This window comes from Amblyraja radiata, chromosome 32 (genome assembly GCF_010909765.2).
Source record: "Amblyraja radiata isolate CabotCenter1 chromosome 32, sAmbRad1.1.pri, whole genome shotgun sequence".
Taxonomy (NCBI): domain Eukaryota; kingdom Metazoa; phylum Chordata; class Chondrichthyes; order Rajiformes; family Rajidae; genus Amblyraja; species Amblyraja radiata.
The window spans coordinates 12364738-12388067 of record NC_045987.1 but is presented as its reverse complement, the minus strand read 5'-3'; the positions used below and the strand labels follow the sequence as shown (position 1 = coordinate 12388067).

Genomic DNA, 23330 nt, shown 5'->3' with positions numbered 1-23330 from the left:
GACTATCTTTGATCGGACTTTCCTGGACTTAATCTTGCACTACATGTTATTCATGTTATTTCTTGAATCTGTACACTGTGGATGGCTCAATTGTAATCATGTATTGCCTTTCCACTGACTGGTTAGCACGTAACCATATAACCATATAACAATTACAGCACGGAAACAGGCCATCTCGACCCTTCTAGTCCGTGCCGAACATGTATTCTCCCCTAGTCCCATATACCTGCGTTCAGACCATAACCCTCCATTCCTTTCCCGTCCATATAACTATCCAATTTATTTTTAAATGATAAAACGAACCTGCCTCCACCACCTTCACTGGAAGCTCATTCCACACAGCCACCACTCTCTGAGTAAAGAAGTTCCCCCTCATGATACCCCTAAACTTCTGTCCCTTAATTCTCAAGTCATGTCCCCTTGTTTGAATCTTCCCTACTCTCAGTGGGAAAAGCTTATCCACGTCAACTCTGTCTATCCCTCTCATCATTTTAAAGACCTCTATCAAGTCCCCCCTTAACCTTCTGCGCTCCAAAGAATAAAGCCCTAACTTGTTCAACCTTTCTCTGTAACTTAGTTGCTGAAACCCAAAAGCTTTTCACTGTACCTCGATACATGTGATAATAAACTAAACTAAACTTCAAAACTGAATCATTTGCATCTTCTCATCACCTCAAATAACAGTGTCAATTTATTCCTCGTTCCTTTTTAGTTGCTGAAAAATACAAAAATTGAGATGCTGCCATCTGTAATTTCAAATAGCAATGATTTGAAGCAACATATATGGTCACTTCATGCCTGGTCTTAGGTAGGGGAGAACAAAATGAACCTGCTTTCTGTCGCTGCCTGAGTGGCTATTAGAATGCCATCCTCATTCAATAATTTATTGTTTAATGTTTTATGTGTCATTACTAACTCTCACTGTATGTCATGTTGTTGCTTGTGGGCAGAGCACCGAGGCAAATTCCTTGTATGTGACTACTTGGCCAATAAACCTATTCATTCATTCATTCATTCATTCATAAGCTGATACCGTATGAGTTAACAATAGGGAAATACACGTGAATTACACGGTATCAATTCCACAGCACGAACCTTACCATTAAATAATTTAAACTTATAAATAGGTTCGATTTTCAAGACCAATTTATTTTGCAGGTGTTTTTTGCTGTGGGATTTTAACTGAACATCCTCAACTGCAGTCAACAGTACATGAAAGTGTCAATCAGGACACAGTTTGTGGTTGATCGCTTTGATTTTTCGAACATAATTTGCTTATTTTTACATTTTCTTCCCATATCCTCTCTCTTCGCAAAAGATACTGGGAGAGCAATTTTCAGGGTACTGGCAACTTCCACTATTTCACTCAACTGACCCTTCTGCAGTAGCTACCAGACTCTTACCCTTACTGTCAAACCCATTGCTGCACAACTTCAGCTTGGTCTCGCCGAAATAGCCACAAGTCACTAAATTGTGATTGCAAATGGAAGCCCTGGATGAATTTTCTTCAGGAACATTAAGATCAATTACAGTAATGTCCTTGTCATTGTGGATAGAGAGTTGAATCACAGATGCTGCCTGACCCGCTGAGTTCCCCATACACTCTGTGGTTTCATCAGGATCATAGTATCTGCTGGTTCTTGTGGCTCTAATCGAACTTGCATCTTTTTGATTCAGCAGTTCACCAGCTCAGCCCCACATCAAACGAAGCTTACACATTTCGCCACTGCGCCATTAAAGATTTTTGAAATTTTGTTTTTCTATCTGTAGAATAACAAATAACACTGCCAAAAATATTAGAAGTATGTGAAACACTAACTGCAGCTCCATAAAATATCACACTGTTTTTCATCCACTTTAACAGGATCTCAAGTATCTTTTTTTTCTGGCTCCATACATGGGCGCTCCAATATTGCATCGTCTAGAGGACAAAGGAACGTCTCGTCACCACCCAGGTCTGTTCATGTTTAAGACTATTATTACTTTTTACAGAGTTAATTTCCAGGGTTTTTATGTGAGCGTGGTTTATTTTTTATGAATCTGTTCATTCATTCATCTGGATTTGAACAGAACCAATAAATTCAGGTTCAGGGGAGGACCTGGGTAGGGCTTGAATGCTGTAGTAAATGCACTTTCTTTCCCTTCACGTTTGTCCTAGCATTAAAGAGTTTCTTCAGAAGGTGTCCTCATGCCTCACTTGAAATATCCTGTCCCTATTCCTGCAATTGGAACCGGGCACATCCCTTCTGAGACCTGATAAAGCCCAATTCTCTGCAGCGCAGCACCAGAACAAACTAATTTATCCCCCTGAGCATTAGTTAGCTTTGCTGAAAACACTGGGGACAGACGACTTGTACAAGAAAAATCTTTGTACCATGTGGATCCCAGGGGAAGTATCAAGATACTACCGTGCCTTACAAACCCAAGTCTGCTCAGTTTCAGGCCAACTCCACTCTACATGTATTCCTGCAAGTTTCCCTGTATAACTCTCATCACCACTCTGCACCTCTGCCCACCTACAGTTACCACACCCAGTAAACTACTAATCTTGTTCCCCGTCTTGTGCATTTTTAAACCAATGAAAGAAAGCATTGAGAGAAAATGAACAATGACCACATTTTAATGTTCCGCTAATTGTTGCTGCAGTAGTCTATAAACTGCTGTGATTCCAGCAGCTCCATGGAGAATCAGTAAAACGAGTTGAGCTTAGTTCAGCACCATTGATGGAACCTCTGCTAAGCCATGGTGTGTAAATGAGCGCATCAGTGGCATGTGGGATGGATACTTCTGACTAAGGCTTGAGTGCATAAGGTTTCTGCAGCATCACATTTAAACATGTCTCACTACAACTACCCCATGCAATAGCTTCCTTCATACTGGCCCACAAGGTTTGCTTTTAAAAAAAAAATGTAAACAGATGATTTTGTTCATCAACTCATTAAACACGTTGAAAATAAAGTTTCAAAGAAACTTTCAACTAACCCTTGCCACTATTTATCCCTTGATCAGCTCCTGATCATCTCTGTAAAAACAGATGATTTAGTTATTATTGGGCTTGTATTATATTTTATTCTTTGGCGGTGTTATGCATTTCGTAATATTCATGGAGTCAGTCAGCTTCACTTTCAGCAGCAGTGCAGCAGTTAGTGCTGCTAGCTCACAGCTCCACGGACCTGGGTTGGAGCTTGCATGTTCTCTCTGTCACCCCATGGGTTTCCCCTGCATGCTCCAGTTTCCTTCCACATGCCATAGGCATACAGGTAGGTTAAGTAGCTACGGTGCATTATCGTTAGTGTCAGTGGCTGGCAAGATAGTCCGTGGGGCATTGACAGCCATGTGAGAGAGAGTAGGCTACGGGGAAATAAAGGGGGAACGGGACTGACAGAATTGCTCTGCTGGGAGCCAGCACAGACTCAGTGGGCCAAATGATCTTCTTCAGAGACATAGTATGTGATACATACAAACTTAAATGAGCATTTTTATCTTTCTAGTGCAACTAAATATACTAAGCCAAACCGCTTTGATCCAAAGTATCAAGTTTTTGGTGAAACTGCAGAACCATCTGAGTAAGTAGATTCTCAGTTCAATTACTTTTCTGATGACTCTTGGCAAGTGTGTCCTTGCGTTTGTAAGAGATCATTAAAATGAGCCTTCCTCCATTGGTGAACGTTTGCAAAGTAAGTATAGCTTCTGTAATCATAGCAACAACATCAGCTCAGGAGGGTGCTCTCAGTGAGTGCCAAGGCGTTTTTAAACACTTTCTTGAGAATTTCAGCATGTCTCACCTTTTTAACACATTCACACGATATTAGCCTGATGCCAGTTACATGTGGCAGTCTTGGCAACAGCCAAGCCCCAGCAGTCAGCAGCTAGGCTCTCACACATTCAACTAAGCAGCCAGACAATCACGAGGATCAGCATGAGCAACAGCAGACTGCCACCTGCTCTGTTGGAGGATGTGGTGGGAATAGTCACCCAAGAATACCTTTGTCAACGAAAAACCTTATAGTTCAGTTTGGTTTATTGTTACGTGTACCGAGGTGCAGTGAAACGCTTTTGTTGCGTGCTATCAAAACAGTAGAAAGACAATACATGATTACAGCCATTTACAGTGTATAGATACATGATAAGGGAATAACATTTAGTGCAAGGTGAAGCCAGCAAAGTCCAATCAAGGATAATCCGAGGCTCACTTTTGAGGTAGCTGGAAGTTCAGCACTGCTCTCTGGTTGTGGTAGGATGTTTTAGTTGCCTGATAACAGCTGGGGAAAAATTCTGTCCCTGAATGGTGGTGTGCATTTTCACACTTCTACGCCTTTTGGCTGATGGGAGAGGGGAGAAGAAGAATTGGCCAGGGTGTGATACGTCCTTGAATATGCTGCTGGCCTTGCTGAGTCAGTGTGAGGTATAAATGGAGTCAATAGAAGGGAGGTTGGTTTGTGTGATGGGTTTGGGTGAATATAAATTGAAAATCAAATACCTTTTTAGCCATTAAAATGAATCACCTTTATTATATTTAGTACTTTGGTGTGAGATGTAATTTAGTAACTACTAAATCTATATAAATATTACCTGAATGGTTTGAATTGCCGTCACTCGGTGGATGTTAAGTGCCATGTTTATGATACTCGATCATGATGAGGGAAACCTCCCATATATCATTTTTTACTATCATGTCTGCCTTCTCCCCCCCCCCCCCCCCCCCCTCCCCACCCACAAAAGTACAGCCACCTGAATCACTGTCATATGAAGAATCAGTCTGAAGAAGGGTCCAGGCCCAACGCATCATCTGTCCATTCCCTCCACTGATGCTGCCGGACGTGTTGAGTATCTCCAGCACTTTGTGCTTTGCTCAAGATTGCAGCATCTGCAGTCTCTCGTGTACCGACCATAGTTGCTCATGTTCCTGTGTTCAACCACCTGTGTGGCTGGGATGTTTACATGTGATAAGATGCATGTGGAGGGAGCCTATCTCTCGGTGGCCATCCTGCCGCTGGGATGAGCAGATACTGTGGTATTGTAGATAGACACAAAATGCTGGAGTAACTCAGCGGGACAGGCAGCGTCTCTGGAGAGAAGGAATGGGTGATGTTTCAGGTCGAGTCCCTTCTTCAGACTGATGGGATTGTAGAATGACCACTGACCTGACAAAGTTCTGCCAGTGGCTGCACGTTGATGGAACTGATGGCCTTAACTGCTGATGAATATTACTTGCTTGTATTTAACCCAGAGAGTGACCGGACATGTGGCACGGTAGCCATTGCTGCAAATCCCTGAGCCTGAGTGGCGAATCTGATGTGCTGGTGGAGTGCAAACGTTGCGTTTTATGTTTCCTGCTGTCTGATATCACACTGCTGATGCCCCGCAGCAGACTGATCGAAAGCTGCAACATCCAGTTTTGAAGTTATGATGGAATTACCTGCACTCAGACAAATATGGCCCAATGATGTGGAGGAAACTAGCCCCCATTGCAGGAGAATGCAGAGGAATTTATAAAAAGGAATACTGCTACTGCCTCTATAAATTGATCCAAAAATCAGTGCTTTCATTGTACACAAAAAGGTGCCGGAATGCACGATTAATAAACATGTGTCACGTGGCTGGAAAACAAAATAATGACATTTAAGTTTTTAGAGGTGCCCTTCTGCCCTATCATCACTAAAAATCACCGCCAAAAATAATCTGATGTGCACCCTCTCAGAGGATGTGGCATCAATGGATGGCCAACACCAATCCCATCTTCCACCCTCACCACCACACGCTATTTTCTGTCACCTTTAGAAGTAAAGTTGCTTCTGATGCTGGTTGTTATTGATTATCTGAAAACAAAACAAGCAATGTTGGCATTAAACATCAGCAGATAAAGCTCAGTTAAGGTCATGAGTGAATGAAATGACCTTGAACCGAGACGCATTGCTCAGCAAGCAGGATACCACAGCTGAATGTTTATTTAAGTACAAGCTTCAGTGCCTCTGACACTTCAAGTGTGGCTTCCAACCAGGTAGAAACAAAGAACTGCCGATGCTAGTTGATGCCAAAGATAGACACAATGTCGTTGAGTAACTTAGCAGGTCAGGCAGCATCTCTGGAGAAAAAGGGCAGGTGGCATTTCAAGTTGGGATCACTAGTCTGAAGAAGAGTCCCAACTCGAAATGTCAGCCATCCTTTTTCTCCAGAGATACTGCCTGACCCGCTGAGTTACTCCAGCATTTTGTGTCTAGCCTTCCTACCTAGCAGGAAACATAGAAACATAGAAAAATAGGTGCAGGAGTAGGCCATTCGGTCCTTTGAGCCAGCACCGTTATTCAATATGATCATGGCTGGTCATCTAAAATCAGTGCCCCGTACCCCTGCTTTTCCCCATATCCCATGATTCCTTTAGACCAATGAGTTAAATCTCTCTTGAAAACTTCCAGTGAAATGGCCTCCACTGCCCTCTGTGGAAGAGAATTCTACAGATTCATAACTCTCTGGGTGAAAACGTTTTTTCCTCATCTCAGTCCTAACCGGCCTACCCCTTATTCTTAAACTGTGACCCCTGGTTCTGGACTCCCCCAACATCAGGAACATTTTTCCTGCATCTAGCCTGTCCAATCCTTTAGGAATTTTATATGTAGTCCTAACAGGACTCCTAACAGTTTCAGTTAAAATCCCCCCGAGATCTTTCATCTTTCCATTTGACCATTTGACCCCTGTCTGTAGGTACCTTTCCCATAACCTAACGCAGCAGACTGTTATGTCAGTGGTGAATCATCTTTACGTTGGTTCCTTCCCCGTTAGCTCTCCTCAGCCATAATTGGTAATAAATGATCAAGGTCAATTTCTAGATGTATCATCTAATGAATGCCCTAAAACTGGTGAATAACTTCTGCCGGAGGACTCCTTTTAAAGCAATTTATCTCATAAAGGGACTTGAAATGGGCTACTTTTAAAATATATATGATAATCTAGGCGGCGGATGGCAGGGAGACCAGTGGATTTGAGGAATCTCGCACCACTACCACCTTGAATTCTTCTATGGTCACAAAATGTGGGGTTATAGATGTTGTTATCCTGCCTGTGTTCAGTTGCAGAGGTAACATGAGTAGTGGCGGATCCATGCCACTGCTTCCTTCAGCGGTTCAGATAACATTAATGTCCGTCGCCAATACGTGTTCCCAATGAGTCAACTTTGATCCAATGTTGGTCATGTGCAACTTGGCTCCAAAGAAATTCCAGTCCAATATACTGTATGAAACCGTAATGCAAACCATTTGTCTTTTCCAGCTATTATAAAGGAACAATAACTTACATTTTGTGGGAAAGTACCAATGCCTTACTGTCAGTGGCTGAGGTAAATAATTAATTTGTTAGAGTTGAATATTTTACTATTACTATTATGTTTTATTATTAAAGTTAAAACATTTGTCATAATTTCACATTTACATTGATCAGTTTAAGTGATATGTGGAACTATTTTATTGTAGTAATAGGATTAACTTTTAAGCCCTTCTAGCCTTTTCTACTAGTTTTTGAAGAACATACCTTGCAATGTTCTTTACTTTCCTTCTTCTGAAGACACTGACTCTGCTGGGGCAAGGTTCCGCTGTGCTAATTTTGTTTCTGTACCTTACATAAGTGGCTTTTCATACAAAGGTCCATTGTGGACTAGAGTTTGAGTCACACTGAGTTTGATAGTCAGGTGCTAAATAGGTTCTTAAGCTTGCAACATACCAAACAGCAAGTGTGTGCTCTTTACAAGGCACAAGCACATCGTGCTCCTGCTATGTGGTATTAGGCAAACTGATAAGCACAAGTTCATATGTCATAGGCGTAGAATTGGGCCATTCGGCCCATCGAGTCGACTCCACCTTTCAATCATGGCTGATATATCTTTCCCTCTCAACCGCATTCTCCTGCCTTCTCCCCATAACTTTTCACATCCTTGCTAATCGTGAATCTGTCAATCTCCCCTTTAAAAACACCCAATGACTTGGTCTCTATAGCCCTCATCATCCGAGTACAATGCTCAAAATAGGCATTGAGCTTGGACCCATCACATGTTCAGGCAGGGTACCTGCTGCACGTTAGAGACAGTGGGGGAGTAGTTGGTGAATACAACAAGGACCCAGGTGGAACGATGTCCAAGTACGGCTAAACCACGAGGCTGCCATCACAAACAAAATTTTTTTTACAGTATTACCTGAACATACAGCAATAAGTGTTGTAATGTTCCTTCGCACTCCATGTAAAAACCATTGGCTGCTACCAACTCCCATCCCAGTTCTCAGCTCTTGGTTGGCATCTGCCTCCGTCATGACCACCTCTCCCTTCCTTTTCCCTTAAACAATTAATCAAAGGATGAATAAAAAGTCACGGTCAGTGGCCCTGTTGAAAAGGAGAGACAAGGAACTGCAGATGCTGGAATCTTGCATCGAACAATGTGCTGGAGTAGCTCAGTGGGTCAGGCAGCATCTCTGGAGGACCAGGATAGGCGATATTTCAAGTCGGGGACCGTTCTTCAGCCCCATTGATAGCACAGATTCTGAAAAGCAGATAAATATGCAAGGCAGTTACCATTCAGACTTTTAGTAACATTGAAGTATTGCCCTGCATCACCCAAAGAATGAATGCCTATTAGTACCTGGTGTTTGCGAGTGAATCAGTTTAAATGGATGGCATGTCCTCGGTAGTGTAACTCGACTGTTATTGGTGTGGTACATTGTTATTGAAGGCACAGACATGATGAGCCAATCTCTTTATCAGTTCCTACTCTTCCCAATCATATTCTTATTAAGGTGGCCCGACAGCTTAATTTCACATGTCCCTCGACTCCTTTCATCATACCCGCTGCCTTTTGGCTTTAACCTAACAAACTCTTAAGTACCATTAATCCTTTTCTTTACCTGTGAAAGGACTATTACAAAAAGAAAGAACGAACTCTAATCAGCAGGCCTGAGTACTTAAAGGACACATTTGAACAATGCGCGGAGGAGGTGATTCAGAAGATGCTGTCATATCAAGTTCAGGCAACTGACTATTACAATAACAGTCTGCAAGGTAACGGAACAGTAAATTTTATCATGTAATTTCCATCATTTGTGTAATTTCATGAGGTTTACGAAGAAATACATAGCAGAAAACCATGTGTCACCCTTTGAGTACATTTTATTTTCTATTTGGTAATGTCTTCATAGTTTGTTTCAGTTCATTTTGTGGTGGCAGGAACAAGATGAGTAAAAGGGTACTTTTGTGGCGTCAGCTGATACACAGACCATTTATGGTCGAACCCTCGTCAGTAGTTACAAAGGCTGTCACGTGACGTCAGGGGCTAATGGGAGTGTCCTGCTACATAAGTATATCTCACCTTGAGATCACCCCAGTCAACAGGTAGCTGAGCTCGAGACAACACCCTCGCTCAGCTACAGCAGCAATGACAATTGAATTGAATTGAATTGAATTGAATCCCTTTATTGTCATTCAGACCTTACGGTCTGAACGAAATTTCGTGCCTGCAGTCATACATACATCATACAATAATAAACAACAATAAACACAAATTAACGTCCACCACAGTGTATCCACCAAGCACCTCCTCACTGTGGTGGAGGCAAAAAATCTTAGGGTTACTGTCTCTTCCCTCCTCTTCTCCCTCTGCGCTGAGGCGATTCCCCACCGGGCGATGGCACAACAGTCCCGCGGCTCACCGAACCCCGCAACGGGCTGGCTCAAACACCGCGGCCCGGGGGTGGTCGAAGCTGCCGCCCTCCAGTCCAGCATACGCAGCCGCTGGCCCGCGGCTGAACCCAGGACTCAGGTCACCGCCGCCAGAACGCCGTCCCAGCCACCGGAGCACCGTTCCAGCCCCGAGCCGGATCGCCCTCACGTGAATGCCGTTCTCCCTCAGGCTGGGCCACTCCGACGGGAGCGCCGTTCCTCCCTCGGGCTGGGCCACTCCGACGGGAGCGCCGTTCCTCCCTCGGGCTGGGCCACTCCGACGGGAGCGCCACAGCCCCTCACGGGAGAGTCTCGGCCCCTCGTCAGGCCGTCCTTACGGGAGCGCAGTTCCAGCCCCGAGCTGGGCCGCCCTCACGGGAGCGAGCCCAGGGCAAGTCCTGACAGGCTGCCTCCGGAGTCCCGAGGTCGCCAGCTCCGCCATTAGGCCTCAGTGCAGACGGAGACAGAGAGGGGGGATACGACGAAAAAGTCGTATTCCCCCCAAGGGAGAGACAGCAAACCCCGTTTCAACCCCCCACCCCCCCCCCCCCCTCCCACATAAACACAACCTAAAAACCAAAAATGCAACTACACAAAACGAAAAAAAACAACACAAAAAAGTAAAGACAAACGGACTGCAGGCGAGCCGCAGCCGTTCCCAGCGTCGCCACTTCCGGACAATTATGTTAGTGGACCAAACTTACATGTAACACCTGAATAAAGCAACTGTTTATTCACCACGTTTGGTGCCGCTACACTTTTGTACTTTTTCTCTTCCCTTTCCTCTCACCCTGAGGTTATTTGCTTGCTGGGTTACAGCTCAGTGGGTATTGACTCTATGTGAGCACCAGTACTGAGGTCTCTGATACCAGAGGCTGGAAAATTATAAAAGCTTCTAACAGTATCAGGCAGAGATCACATTATTCAGCCCAAACCAGCCATGTCACAGAATATGAGACTGAAGAAGGGTCTCGACCTGAAGCATCACCCATTCCTTCTCTCCAGAGATGCTGAGTTACTCCAGCAATTTGTGTCTACCTTCGGTTTAAACCAGCATCTGCAGTTCCTTCCTACACACTTTGGAACTGAATAGTTTTCAAATATTGTAAGCAGTTTACCTCTGTTCAGCTTCTGTCTTCTTTGTCACATCCATTCAATCATTTTTACCGTAGTAAGTCAACACATTTTCCTCATATTTTTCCCACATTTATGCTGCTCCGTGCAGTTATGGTCGAAAATAGCTACAAAGGCTTCCATCACTATTATTTCGAAAGTGCTAAAGTTTTCCGTCTTGAGTCTCTCCCTGGCATGTCTGTTCTCCATTGTCTGATCTAAGGCTGTTATGACCATTGATCTGACACCCACACATGCAAAAAAAGAAAGCCCGGGAGTGAAAGAAAAACAGAGAAGGTGCATCAAGTGTTCTCTCATGCTCACTCAATTCTTTATCTATTAAAGTATAAAGGAAGCATTTCCATGGTAACTCTGTTACTTGGTGACGATAACCACTGCAGTTAATGATAGGATCCTCAGAAAAATGGCATAAGCAAAAGATCTGGGGGTTGTACAGTGAACCTGTGAAAACTTTTCTGACCTCTTCCAAGGCTGGGTCCAACACCCTTGGTCACAGTTTGTGGGAATTTGGCCAAATGGGATTACCTTAGAGAGTCGGGTTGGGCCGAACGGCCTTTTTCCATGCTGTGTGACTCCCTACCTGACACATTATTGAAAGCCCATTCATCATAAGTTCTGTCATTTTTCTAGGGTACTGCTCACCTCCACACTGTGAAGGGGCAGTTTAGGCCACCCATGGATTGTTGCTACATCTCTGTAAGAAAGTAGTGTTGTAATATTTACTTTTAGCTAAACATTGAAACCTTCCTTCAACCTTCGTGTTTTATTTTGTTCCTTCAGAGTTCAAAGAGCTGCTGCTGCTGTTTGAGCAGTTGCTCCCTGCTGTTCCTCAATTCCTGATTGAAGAAATCCTGAAAAATCACATGGAATCATTCACAAAGTCGATAGCTGATAAACACTGCGCATTCTGCAAGAAACAGCAGCAAATGGCGAATGTAAAGGTAGAAGGGCAAAATGGAAAATATATAAAAGTAGATAACTCTGCTTATTGTGCCTTTTCTGTTGCTGCAGTTGGCTAGTGACTACTCACACTCCTCAAAATCATCCCATCTTCTTCAGACATTAAGATTGTTCTTACACCTCACCCTATTCACCCCCAGCCATCTGCCCAGCATACACACATGTACAATGGATGGTCATCTTGTTATAAATACTTCAACTAAAAACTAAGCTGAGAATGTGGAGAGGTCTTTTTCCATCATGATCTTTAATATGCTTAAATTTCTGATTTCACTATGTATGAACTTAGTTTAGCAGGTTTTTAATCTATTTTTACTACATTGTCACAAAAAAAAAGTTAACATGTAAACTAGACTGCATCATAGGCTGAATGAAGGGGCTAAGCCCTGAATGCATACTTGCTTTATTCTATTTATTTCCATTAGGTTGGGAACAAACAGAGGCTGAGGCCAATTCTGGGTCATCCCAACAACCTCGAGATGCTGAAGAGTTTGTGCGAAGAGGAGGAAGAACGACAAGGCACTGAAGCCACAGAGATCACATCTAATTGGGAGAATCTCAAGGCAAGAAGACAATTTACCAAAACCAGATGGGCCATTAACGCTCTTAAATCATTTGCTGTTTTTGGACGGTTCTCTAGCAGAGATCTAGTGAAAAATCCTAACTTTAGATCCTGTAAAGATCTTAGTTCTTAACTGAGATTTAGTTATAAATGAAATCCCACTGTGAGGGGGGCAAATAATAATGCACTCAGGGAGTTATAGAGATGCAGAGCATGGTAACAGGCCCTACGGCCCACCATGTGCATGTTGGCATCCTGGGCTAGTCCCATTTGCCAGCTTTTGGCTTACAGCCATTGAAACCTTTTCGATCCATATCCATACACGTGATCCATAGATTGTCTTCACGTTGAACTTCCTACAACAATCCTTGACATAGATACTTTAGTGAGGTAGTGGAGAATTACTGTTACACCTGGAATTGAATTCTTGAAAGAATCATTATTATTACAATATTACTCTCAGAGAGTAAACAACATGGCATTCATTCATTAAAGTATTCTTTCATTCATGGCAAACCAATGAACAATTTGCTTGTGATAAGGTATTATTCCCACCCGGATGTATGGCTGTATGAAATATGTTCTAACCAGACCTTCTTGCCTCTCTTCCATTAAAGTAATTTTTATTTAACATTTTCACAGCAATGTTTAAATGAACACGCAAATAATTTTGTGTTCGAGCTCTCCAAACTCTCTGAACTGCTCCTCCTGGAGTTTGACAACTTCCTCATCATTGATGATATCGAAATTTCCGGTAAACTTTTTTTTTTCACATTTCTTGTTTGTTCAGTCTAAGTCATCTCGGGGGTCTCAGAGAAAGTGAATTGTTTGTGTTAAATTATGCTGTAAACTCTTTGCCTCTCTAGATATGCCTCTGAAGATATTCCTCAAATACTGCTCTCCCTCTGTTGCAATTGATGAACAAGTTTGTTTACTAATAATAATGTTCTTGTGAAGCTTTTGTTTCTCATCTACGTTGAAGGCACTACATAAATGCAAACCATTGTTATTGCTTCACAAGTAAGTGTGGTTGCCTCACCTACAGTGCCCTCCATAATGTTTGCGACAAAGACCCACCATTTATTTATTTGCCTCTGTACTCCACAATTTGAGATTTGTAATAGAAAAAAATCACATGTGGTTAAAGTGCACATTGTCAGATTTTAATAAAGTCAATTTTTATACATTTTGCGTTCACCATGCAGAAAATACAGCTGTGTTTATACATAGTCCCTTCATTTCAGGGCACCATAATGTTTGGGACGCATGGCTTCACAGGCATTTGTAATTGCTCAGGTGTGTTTAATTGCCTCCTTAATGCAGGTATAAAAGAGCTCTCAGCACCTAGTCTTTCCTCCAGTCTTTCCATCACCTTTGGAAACTGTTATTGTTTTTATTAACATGAGGGCCAAAGTTGTGCCAATGAAAGTCAAAGAATCCATTATGAGACTGAGAAACTAGAATAAAACTGTTCTTCATCAGCCAAACCTTAGGCTTACCAAAATCAACTGTTTGGAACATCATTAAGAAGAAAGAGAGCACTGGTGAGCTTACTAATCGCAAAGGGACTGGCAGGCCATGGAAGACCTCTACAACTGATGACAGAAGAATTATCTCTATAATAAAGAAAAATCCCCAAACACATATCCGACAGATCAGAAACACTCTTCAGGAGTCAGGTGTGGATTTGTCAATGACCACTGTCCGCAGAAGATTTCATGAACAGAAATACAGAGGCTACACTGCAAGATGCAAACCACTGGTTAGCCGCAAAAATAGGATGGCCGGGTTACAGTTTACCAAGAAGTACTTAAAAGAGCAACCAGAGTTCTGGATAAAAGGTCTTGTGGACAGATTAGACGAAGATTAACTTATATCAGAGTGATGGCAAGAGCAAAGTATGGAGGTGAGAAGGAACTGCCCATGATCCAAAGCATACCACCACATCTGTGAAACACGGCGGTGGGGGTCTTATGGGCTGGCATGTATGGCTGCTGAAGATACTGGCTCACTTATCTTCATTGATGACACAACTGCTGATGGTAGTTGCATAATGAATTTTTAAAAATGCCTCAAAACTCATTGGCCGGCGGTTCATTCTACAGCAAGACAATGATCCCAAACATACTGCTAAAGCAACAAAGGAATTTTTCAAAGTTAAAAATGAGTTTTTCAAAGTTAAAAATGAGTGGCCGTCAATTACCCGATCTGAACCAAATTGAACATGCCTTTTATATGCTGAAGAGAAAACTGAAGGCTACTAGCCCCAAAACAAGCATAAGCTAAAGATGGCTGCAATACAGGCCAGGCAGAGCATCACCACAGAAGACACCCAGCAACTGGTGATGTCCATGAATCGCAGACTTCAAGCAGTCATTGCATGCAAAGGATATGCAACAAAATACTAAACAAGACTTCTTTCATTTACATGACATTGCTGTGTTCCAAACATTATGGTGCCCTGAAATTGGGGGACTATGTATAAACACTGCTATCATTTTTACATGGTGAAACCAAAATGTATAAAAATGGCCTTTATTAAAAGCTGACAATGTGCACTTTAACATGTGATTTTTTTTCTATTACAAATCCAAAATTGTGGAGTACAGAGGCAAATAAATAAATGATGGGTGTTTGTCCCAAACATTATGGAACAGTTGTATTTAACCAACTCAAAGGCTATATTGCCCCTGAATAAGAATATAAGGATATTTGAACACTTTTTCTCTGGGTGGGGTATTCTAAAAACGTACCATCTCCGAATACGTATATAGATAAAGCAGCTTAGTCAAGAGGAAAGAAACTGGAGGCCACAGGCTTAACATCAGAAGGGAGAGATTTAAGAGGGGACCTCAGGGGGTAGTTGTTCACATCTGGAATGTGCTGCCAGTAAAAGCTATAGAAGCGGGTATTATTATGACGTATAAGACATTTGGACAGATATATGGATAAGGAAGGGTTTGGAGGGAGAGAGGTGAAATGCAGGCAAATGGGACTAGCCCAGTATGCCAAATTGATCGGCATGACGATGGGCTGAAAGGCCTGTTTCCTTGGTGTACAGCAAAGGCAATAGGTGAGCATCAAGCCACAGACTGTGATTATAACTGAAACGTATCTCCCATTTATAGTAGATAAACAATGCCTGACCTAAGTGACACATGATGGGTGTGACCCTATATATGCACACAATCAGTAGTCAGAAGTTCACAGCTTCTTCCCCCTTGGTTAGGCTGCTTAGTTTTGGAAAATGTAACTGCTGAGTTGAACAGGCAGCATCTCTGGGGATAAGGAATGGGTGACGTTTCGGGTCGAGACCCTTCTTCAGACGGATTCCCTCTGTCTCCATCCCCTCCCCCTTCCCATTTCTCCCACCAGTCTTACTGTCTCCGTCTACATTCTATCTCTGCCCCACCCACTCCCCTGACATCAGTCTGAAGAAGGGTCTTGACCCAAAATGTCACCCATTCCTTCTCTCCAGAGATGCTGCCTGGTCCCGCTGATTTACTCCAACATTTTGTGTCTACCTTTGATTTAAACCGGCATCTGCAGTTCTTTCCCACACCATGCTGAGTTGAAGCTACATTTTACCAGCAGGAACAGAATATACTGTATATTATGATATATGTTTTCTGTGCAAGCGTTATCTTTGCCCTACACTGACAGCTAAAACCATGGGAGGGCATGGTGCAGTGGGGAATGTGTTTTGCAACAGATAGGTCAAGTGAAAGGGGAAAATGCTCAGTAAGTGGGGTTTCGTGTAGGAAAGTGTCAGATCAGGCTCTTCTTTATGAGGAACCGGAAGGCAGACTGTTTTATAAATGAAAATAGATTGCAAATGAGTGGAACACGAAGCACAATAAAATGTGTAGTCAAGACAATAATGCAAATATATATTGGCCTGATTGATATGGGCATCAAAGGTTAAGGAGAGGAAGGAGGCAAGAAGATGAGGTTGAGAGGGGGAAATAGATCAGCCATGATTGAATGGCAGAGCAGACTCAAAGGGCCAAATGGCTTAATCCTGCTCCTATGTCCTTTGGTCTTATGGCCTTGGTTGCAAGGGGATTGGATTTTAACAATATAAAAATATTCTTACAATTGAATATGGTGTTGGTAGGCTGCACCTGGAGTACAGTTCTGGTCCCTTTATTTAAGAAGGGATTTTCTAGCACTGGAGCCAGCCAGAAATGATTCACCAAAATAATTCCTGGGATGAAAGGATCGCCTTATTGCAAAACGCCTAAAAATGTTTCACCTGTAATCTTTGAAGCATGGGAGAATGGGGGGTGCTATTATTGATAGGGGACATAACAGGTTGGATTTAAGATGTTTCCACTTGTGAGGGATCCCTAATGAGGCAACAAAATTACAGAATAAGGAGGCAGTCATTTAAAACTAAGGTGCATACATATGTCTTCCTGCAGAGGCTAGTGAATCAATGGAGCACAGGGGGTTGTAAAGGATAGTTCATAGGGCAAGTGAACGCATTTTGAAAGGCTGGCAATTGTGGGCTGTGGGTAGCTGATGCAGAAAAGGAGATGGTGTGAATCAGCCACGACCATGTTGAATCGCGAGGCAGCTTGCTGAGCTTGGTACCCACTCCGGTTCCCAGTTACACCTTACATCTTATGTCAGTTGTGTAACATGCCCAGTACTATATATCCTTGCGGTGTAATTCTTCCTCTTGATGTAATTCAGTCATTTTGGGCCCCATTGTTTAATCTACAGACATTTCACTCCTGCGGATAGTTACAACGCTGATCACATTTCTTGTGTTTCTAGCTTCTACTAACAGACATGAGCCATAACATCAGAAATATATGTCACAAAATAACTCAAGAACGCTGCCTTACTACAGATAGCTGCTGTAACTCAGCAGGTCAGACAGCAAGTCTGAAGAAGTCTGAAGTGAATCTGAAGAAGAGGCCTGACTCAAAACATCACCCATCCCTTTTCTCTAGAGATGCTGCCTGGCCCGCTGAGTTACTCCAGCACTTTGTGTCTATCTCTGGAGAAAATGGATAGGTGGCGATTCCGGTTGGGACCCTTCTTCAGTCTTCTTCAGTTCCTTTTTATTACATTTAAATTCTGTTTTATTTTTCAGAAGTCTTTGCAGCACATGAAAATGACTTCACTTTGTCTGAATGGAAGCAATCTGGGCCCCAACTGCAAGAGAAGGAAGCCTACGACAAACTTTCAGTCCCAGATGATCGAGCTGGCAGGTGATCAGTTCAGAATTACCTGAAGCAAACTGCTATATTGTCATTTCCAAATCTTGCTCCGAAATCTCACCAAGCCGTGTAATCATCCTCTTAAACCCCAATTTTCCTGCGGGACTCAGGATGGGATAGGACTCGCTAGAATTTCCATTTATCATCATTGTTCAAAACTTGCGATCTGAATATCTAGCCTTGATTGTGAAGGTATTGACCATGTGGCAGAGGGGAGGTGTTGGAAGCATATCACAGTTAAGCACATCCCTGAAAGTGGCATATCTGCTAGACACAGTGGTGAAGAAGGCTTTTGGCACCCTGGCTTTCAACAGTCAGGATATTGAGTATCGAAGTTGGGACATTATGTTACAGTTGTACAAAACATTGGTGAAGCCACACTTGGAGTACTGTGTTCAGTTTCATACAACTCCATCAAATCAACCCTCAGTCTCTTGTGCTCTGGGCAGGTGAGGTCTTTGTAAGGAACAAAGACCTCACCTGCCCAACCTCTCCTTATAGCTCAGGCCCTTGAGTCCTGGCAATATCCTTGTAAATCTTCTCTGCCCTTTTTCCTGTTTAATGGCATCTTTCCAATAGCAGGGTGATCAAAACAGAATGCAATACTCCAAGTGTGGCCTTTGCCAATGTCTTGTACACTATAACATAACGTTCCAATTTCTATCCTTAATTCCTTGACTGGTGAAGGCCTTCTTTATCACCCTGTCTACTGGCGATGCCTGGTCCTTCCAGCTTTTCAGTTTATGATTCAGATTCCAGCATCTGCAGCTTTGGTTGTTTCCCATGACATTTTGTTCATTATGGATTATTATTTCCCCCCCACCCCACTGGCAACTTTACCCAAAAGAGATGCTTCGTGGATCACTTTGAGGCAGTGCATGGATTTCATGTTCCGTGGAATATATTCCACAATCCACGTCCCTTGGAGGATTTTTTTCCTTACTCTATACCTGCATGAGATTACTGGTGAACTTTGTGATTTGGTATTGTTTTATTTTTTCCTTATTCCCTTGTGCAGGAGCTGGCCAGGAATTCCAGCAAATGAACTTTTACAAGTTAATGCCCTGAGTTCGATCAAGAAGCCGGTAGCAGCGGGAGCCTTGTCTGCAGAAACTGCAGCGGTAACAACTGCTAAGAACACACTGGCTCACCTGGCTACCATGGAGGCGAGAGATGCAGCTTATGTGGTCAGTTGTTTTCTTTTTATTGATCTTTCTTCATATTTCTCTCGGATGTGAATCATTAACACAATCTGCTGTTTCAGAAAATGCACATGCTTATTTCGAATGTAGACCCATCTAGTTGTGATGCTTTGTTCCACCCATCTGTGGCAATACTCTCAGAGCAGCAGATGCAATCCTTTTATCAGTGTCATCTTTTGCTCAGCGGGTAGAACAGCTGCCTTTCAGACAGAGAGCTATTGTTTAAAATTCCACCTCAGAAATAATCCTAGTCAGAGGCTCTGGGCTGTATTCTGGGAGTGTTGCACTATGTGTCTTTTTTTTTAACTACTCATAGGAGCGTTCTATCTATCTGTCAACTGATTGCTGCATAACATAACAAGTCACTACACTTCAAAGGTGCTTCATCATTGTAAGTGCATTGGAGTGACCTGAAGTACTAGATTAATGTATTTAGCAGACAACTGGCCTCAGCATTGAAGCTGTAAAAGGCAAAATAACAACCCACCCACTGTGGATAAACACCAGTGCTTTTTTTGTAGACAAAAACTTTCTATTACCATATGTATGTAACACTCCACGCGCAGTCCATCAATCTTGTTTTTAACTTTTTATGCCGTACTCATACAGAGTGATACAGTGTGGAAACAGGCCCTTCGGCCCAACTTGCCACACCGGCCCACATGTCCCAGCTACACTCGTCCGATCTGCCTTCGTTTGATGCATATCTCTGCAAACCTGTCCTATCCATGTACCAGTCTAACTATTTCTTAAATGTTGGGATAGTCCCTGCCTCAATTACTTCCTCTGGCAACTTGTTCCATATACCCACCACCCTTTGTGTGAAAAGTTACCCCTTAGATTCCTATTAAATCTTTTCCCCTTCACCTTAAACCTATGTCCTCTGTTCCTTGACTCACCTACTCTGGGCAAGAGTCTACCCGATCAATTCCTCTTATGATTTTACACACCTCTCACCCCTACTAAGATCACCCCTCATCCTCCTGCGCTCCAAGGAATAGAGTCCCAGCCTACTCAACCTCTCCCTATAACTCAGACCCTCTAGCCCTGGCAACATCCTTGTAAATCTTCTCTGTACTCTTTCCAGCTTTACATGTCTCCTATAACGTGGTGCCCAGAACTGAACACGCTACTCTAAATGTGGCCTCACCAACGTCTCATACAACTGCAACATGACCTCCCAACTTCTATACTCAATATTCTGACTGATGAAGGCCAATATGCCAAATGCCTTTTTAACCACCCTATCTACCTGCGACCTCACCTTGAAGGAACCATGCACCTGCACACCTAGTTCCCTCTGCTCTACAACACTCCCCAGAGCCCTACCATTCACTGTGCAGGTCCTGCCCATGTTAGACTTCCCAAAATGCAACACCTCACATTTCTCTGTATTAAATTCCATCAACCATTCCTCAGCCCATTTAGCCAATCGATCAAGATCCTGCTGCAATTTTTCACAGCCATCTTCACTATCTGCAAAACCATCCACTTTTGGATCATCTGCAAACTTGCTGATCTTGCGGCGTATGGTCTCATCCAAATCATTGATGTAGATGACAAACAGTAACGGGCCCAGCACCAAACCCTGTGGCACACCACTAGTCACAGGCCTCTAGTCTGAGAAGCAACCTTCCACCATCACCTTCTGCTTCCTTCCATGAAGCCACGTACTGTCATGTACTGTCACACAAATAACACTGGTAAAAACAACATTTGGTACAGTAAATTAGTACTTTTGAAGTTAGAAGCACAGCCAATTAACATACAGCAGGCTTCCTCAAACAGCAATGTGATAATGACAATGCAGTATATTTAATTATGTTAATTGAGTGATATATATTAACATGGATACTAGGGATGACTCATTTGTTCCTCTTTGGGCCCTGGAGCTTTTTTATCTGACAGAGCTAGCATAACCTCTGATTATCTCCTCGCCTGCATTCGGCACTTCTGGTAGTGCCTTAGCTTTTCTTAGTATTTCTGTTCAGTGAGGGGAGAATTTCAGCTGGTTTTCAAGCCCGATCATCAAGCAGGGATGTAACAATGCTCTCTCATAACCATTATCTTAATTTGCATGAACTTGTGGAATATGATTACCAATGGGAATCCATGGGATAGATTGCCCAGCGTCTGTGTGAACGGCTATTAATGAAGTCAGCAATATTGGATGATCAGTTTTGTTTATTTATTGTCACATGTGCAGAGATATATAGAAAACCTTGTTCTGCAAGCTATCCATCCACTGTTCCCGACGTATCGTCCGTCACCTCTACTTCTGTGCGCCGAGGTCACCAGCAAGATTCATAGAAACATAGAAAATAGGTGCAGGAGTAGGCCATTCGGCCCTTCGAGCCTGCACCGCCATTCAATATGATCATGGCTGATCATCCAACTCAGTATCCTGTACCTGCCTTCTCTCCATACCCCTTGATCCCTTTAGCCACAAGGGCCACATCTAACTTAAATATAGCCAATGAACTGGCCTCAACTACCTTCTGTGGCAGAGAATTCCAGAGATTCGCCACTCTCTGTGTGAAAAATGTTTTTCTTATCTCGGTCCTAAAAGATTTCCCCCCTTATCCTTAAACTGTGACCCCTTGTTCTGGACTTCCCCAACATCGGGAACAATCTTCCTGCATCTAGCCTGTCCAACCCCTTAAGAATGTTGTAAGTTTCTATAAGATCCCCCTCAATCTTCTAAATTCTAGCGAGTACAAGCCGAGTCTATCCAGTCTTTCTTCATATGAAAGTCCTGACATCCCAGGAATCAGTCTGGTGAACCTTCTCTGTACTCCCTCTACGGCAAGAATGTCTTTCCTCAGATTAGGAGCCCAAAACTGTACGCCAAGACCCTGTACAACTGCAGTAGAACCTCCCTGCTCCTATACTCAAATCCTTTTGCTATGAATGCTAACATACCATTCGCTTTCTTCACTGCCTGCTGCACCTGCATTCGAGTAAGGGCATGGTTACTGCCACTTGCCCAAGAAACTCAATGCCATCAACTGCCCCCGGTGCATCCCGATCACTCTTAGCAATAAAACATGCCCAGTTTGTAACGCAGTTGGTTTGAAATAATTGTTTTATCCCGCACATGTCCAGCAAGACATGTTTGCCCGATACACACCCATTGCATAGTCACCATCCCGATATTAGCACATGTCCTGTCCAACCCTGATTCTTCAGTTTCTATTTGATGTAATTATTGAATTCTTTCTTCCAACAGAAATACAAGCAGTATTTTCTACAGCAGATGTCACACGTAGAACAGGAGATAAGTATGCAGCTTATTGATGTTCAGCGATGGACACAAGGCTGGAAAGACTCAGTGACAAATATTAAGAAGCTGTATACCTAGCTGACCTCCTTGGAATATGCTTTAATACTGTGCTTTGGATTGCTTAATACCTAGCCATGTTTGTACTTTAGTTAGTAAATTAATAAATATATGTTTTTCTCAATTATTGAGTAACTTTATTAATTGCCCGTGAAATAGTCTCATATAGTTCCTGGAGAAAGTATTTCTCTCAAAAATGTTTTGTTCCAATTATGCATCGCACAACCCGACTTTTACAGATACAACACACACACACTCCAGGTGAAAGGGAGATTTGAGGAGAGTCAGTATTACAGTCGAGGAGGTGCTGAAGGTGGATAAATCTCTGGGGCCTGATGAGATATATCTGAAGGCACTGTGGGAAGCTAGAGAAGAAGTTGCAGGCACCCTGCCTGAAATATACAAATCCTCATTAGATACGGGCGAGGTGCCGCAAGACCGGTGGATAATGTTGTGCCTCGATTTAAGAAGGGCTGCAAAGAAAAGTCTGGGAACTATAAACCAGTGAGCCTAACATCTGTGTTCAAAAGGGAACTGCAGATGCTGGAATATCGAAGGTACACAAAATTACTGGGGAAACTCAGCGGGTGCAGCAGCATCTATGGAGCGAAGGAAATAGGCGACGTTTCGGGCCGAAACGTCGCCTATTTCCTTCGCTCCATAGATGCTGCTGCACCCGCTGAGTTTCCCCAGCAATTTTGTGTACCAGCCTAACATCTGTGGTAGGTTAATGACAGGAGAGGATTCGGAGGGATGTGATATATTTGTATTTGGATAGACAGGAGTTGAGTGGGGATAGTTAGCTTGGGTTTGGACGTGGGAGATTGTGTCTTACGAATTTCATTGAACTTTTTGAAGAAATAACCAGAAAGGTTGACAAGGACAAGGCCATAAACATGATCTATATGGAGTTATACACAAAATGCTGGAGTAGCTCAGCGGCTCAGGCAGCATCTCTGGAGAAAAAGAATAGGTGACGTTTCAGGTGGGAAACCTTCAGAATATATGGACTTCAGCAAGGCCTTGTTGCTAAGGTTCCGCATGGTAGGCTGCTCTGGAAGACTAGATCGCATGGGATCCAGGGAGAGCTAGCTAACTGGATAGAGAATTGGCTACCTGGAAGGAAGCAGAGGGTGATGGTGGAAGGTTATTTTTTGGTTTAGAGACCTGTGACTAATGTTGTGACTAACCTTCTTGGAATATGC

At 43.1% G+C, this 23330-nt stretch overlaps 1 protein-coding gene across 1 annotated transcript in view; it reads left to right on the top strand.

Annotated features, from left to right (window-relative positions):
* Positions 1 to 22249, top strand: part of ccdc180 (coiled-coil domain containing 180) — a 76771-nt gene extending 54522 nt beyond the window's left edge. Inside the window, exons 31-40 of the mRNA XM_033048661.1 lie at positions 1865 to 1955; positions 3492 to 3566; positions 7267 to 7333; positions 8895 to 9039; positions 11611 to 11771; positions 12216 to 12353; positions 12995 to 13106; positions 17457 to 17574; positions 18602 to 18770; positions 22015 to 22249. Of these exons, the coding sequence (XP_032904552.1) occupies positions 1865 to 1955; positions 3492 to 3566; positions 7267 to 7333; positions 8895 to 9039; positions 11611 to 11771; positions 12216 to 12353; positions 12995 to 13106; positions 17457 to 17574; positions 18602 to 18770; positions 22015 to 22146 (1208 nt within the window). The 3' untranslated portion in view covers positions 22147 to 22249. The remainder of the gene's footprint in view (positions 1 to 1864; positions 1956 to 3491; positions 3567 to 7266; positions 7334 to 8894; positions 9040 to 11610; positions 11772 to 12215; positions 12354 to 12994; positions 13107 to 17456; positions 17575 to 18601; positions 18771 to 22014) is intronic.
* Positions 22250 to 23330: the final 1081 nt, after the last annotated feature.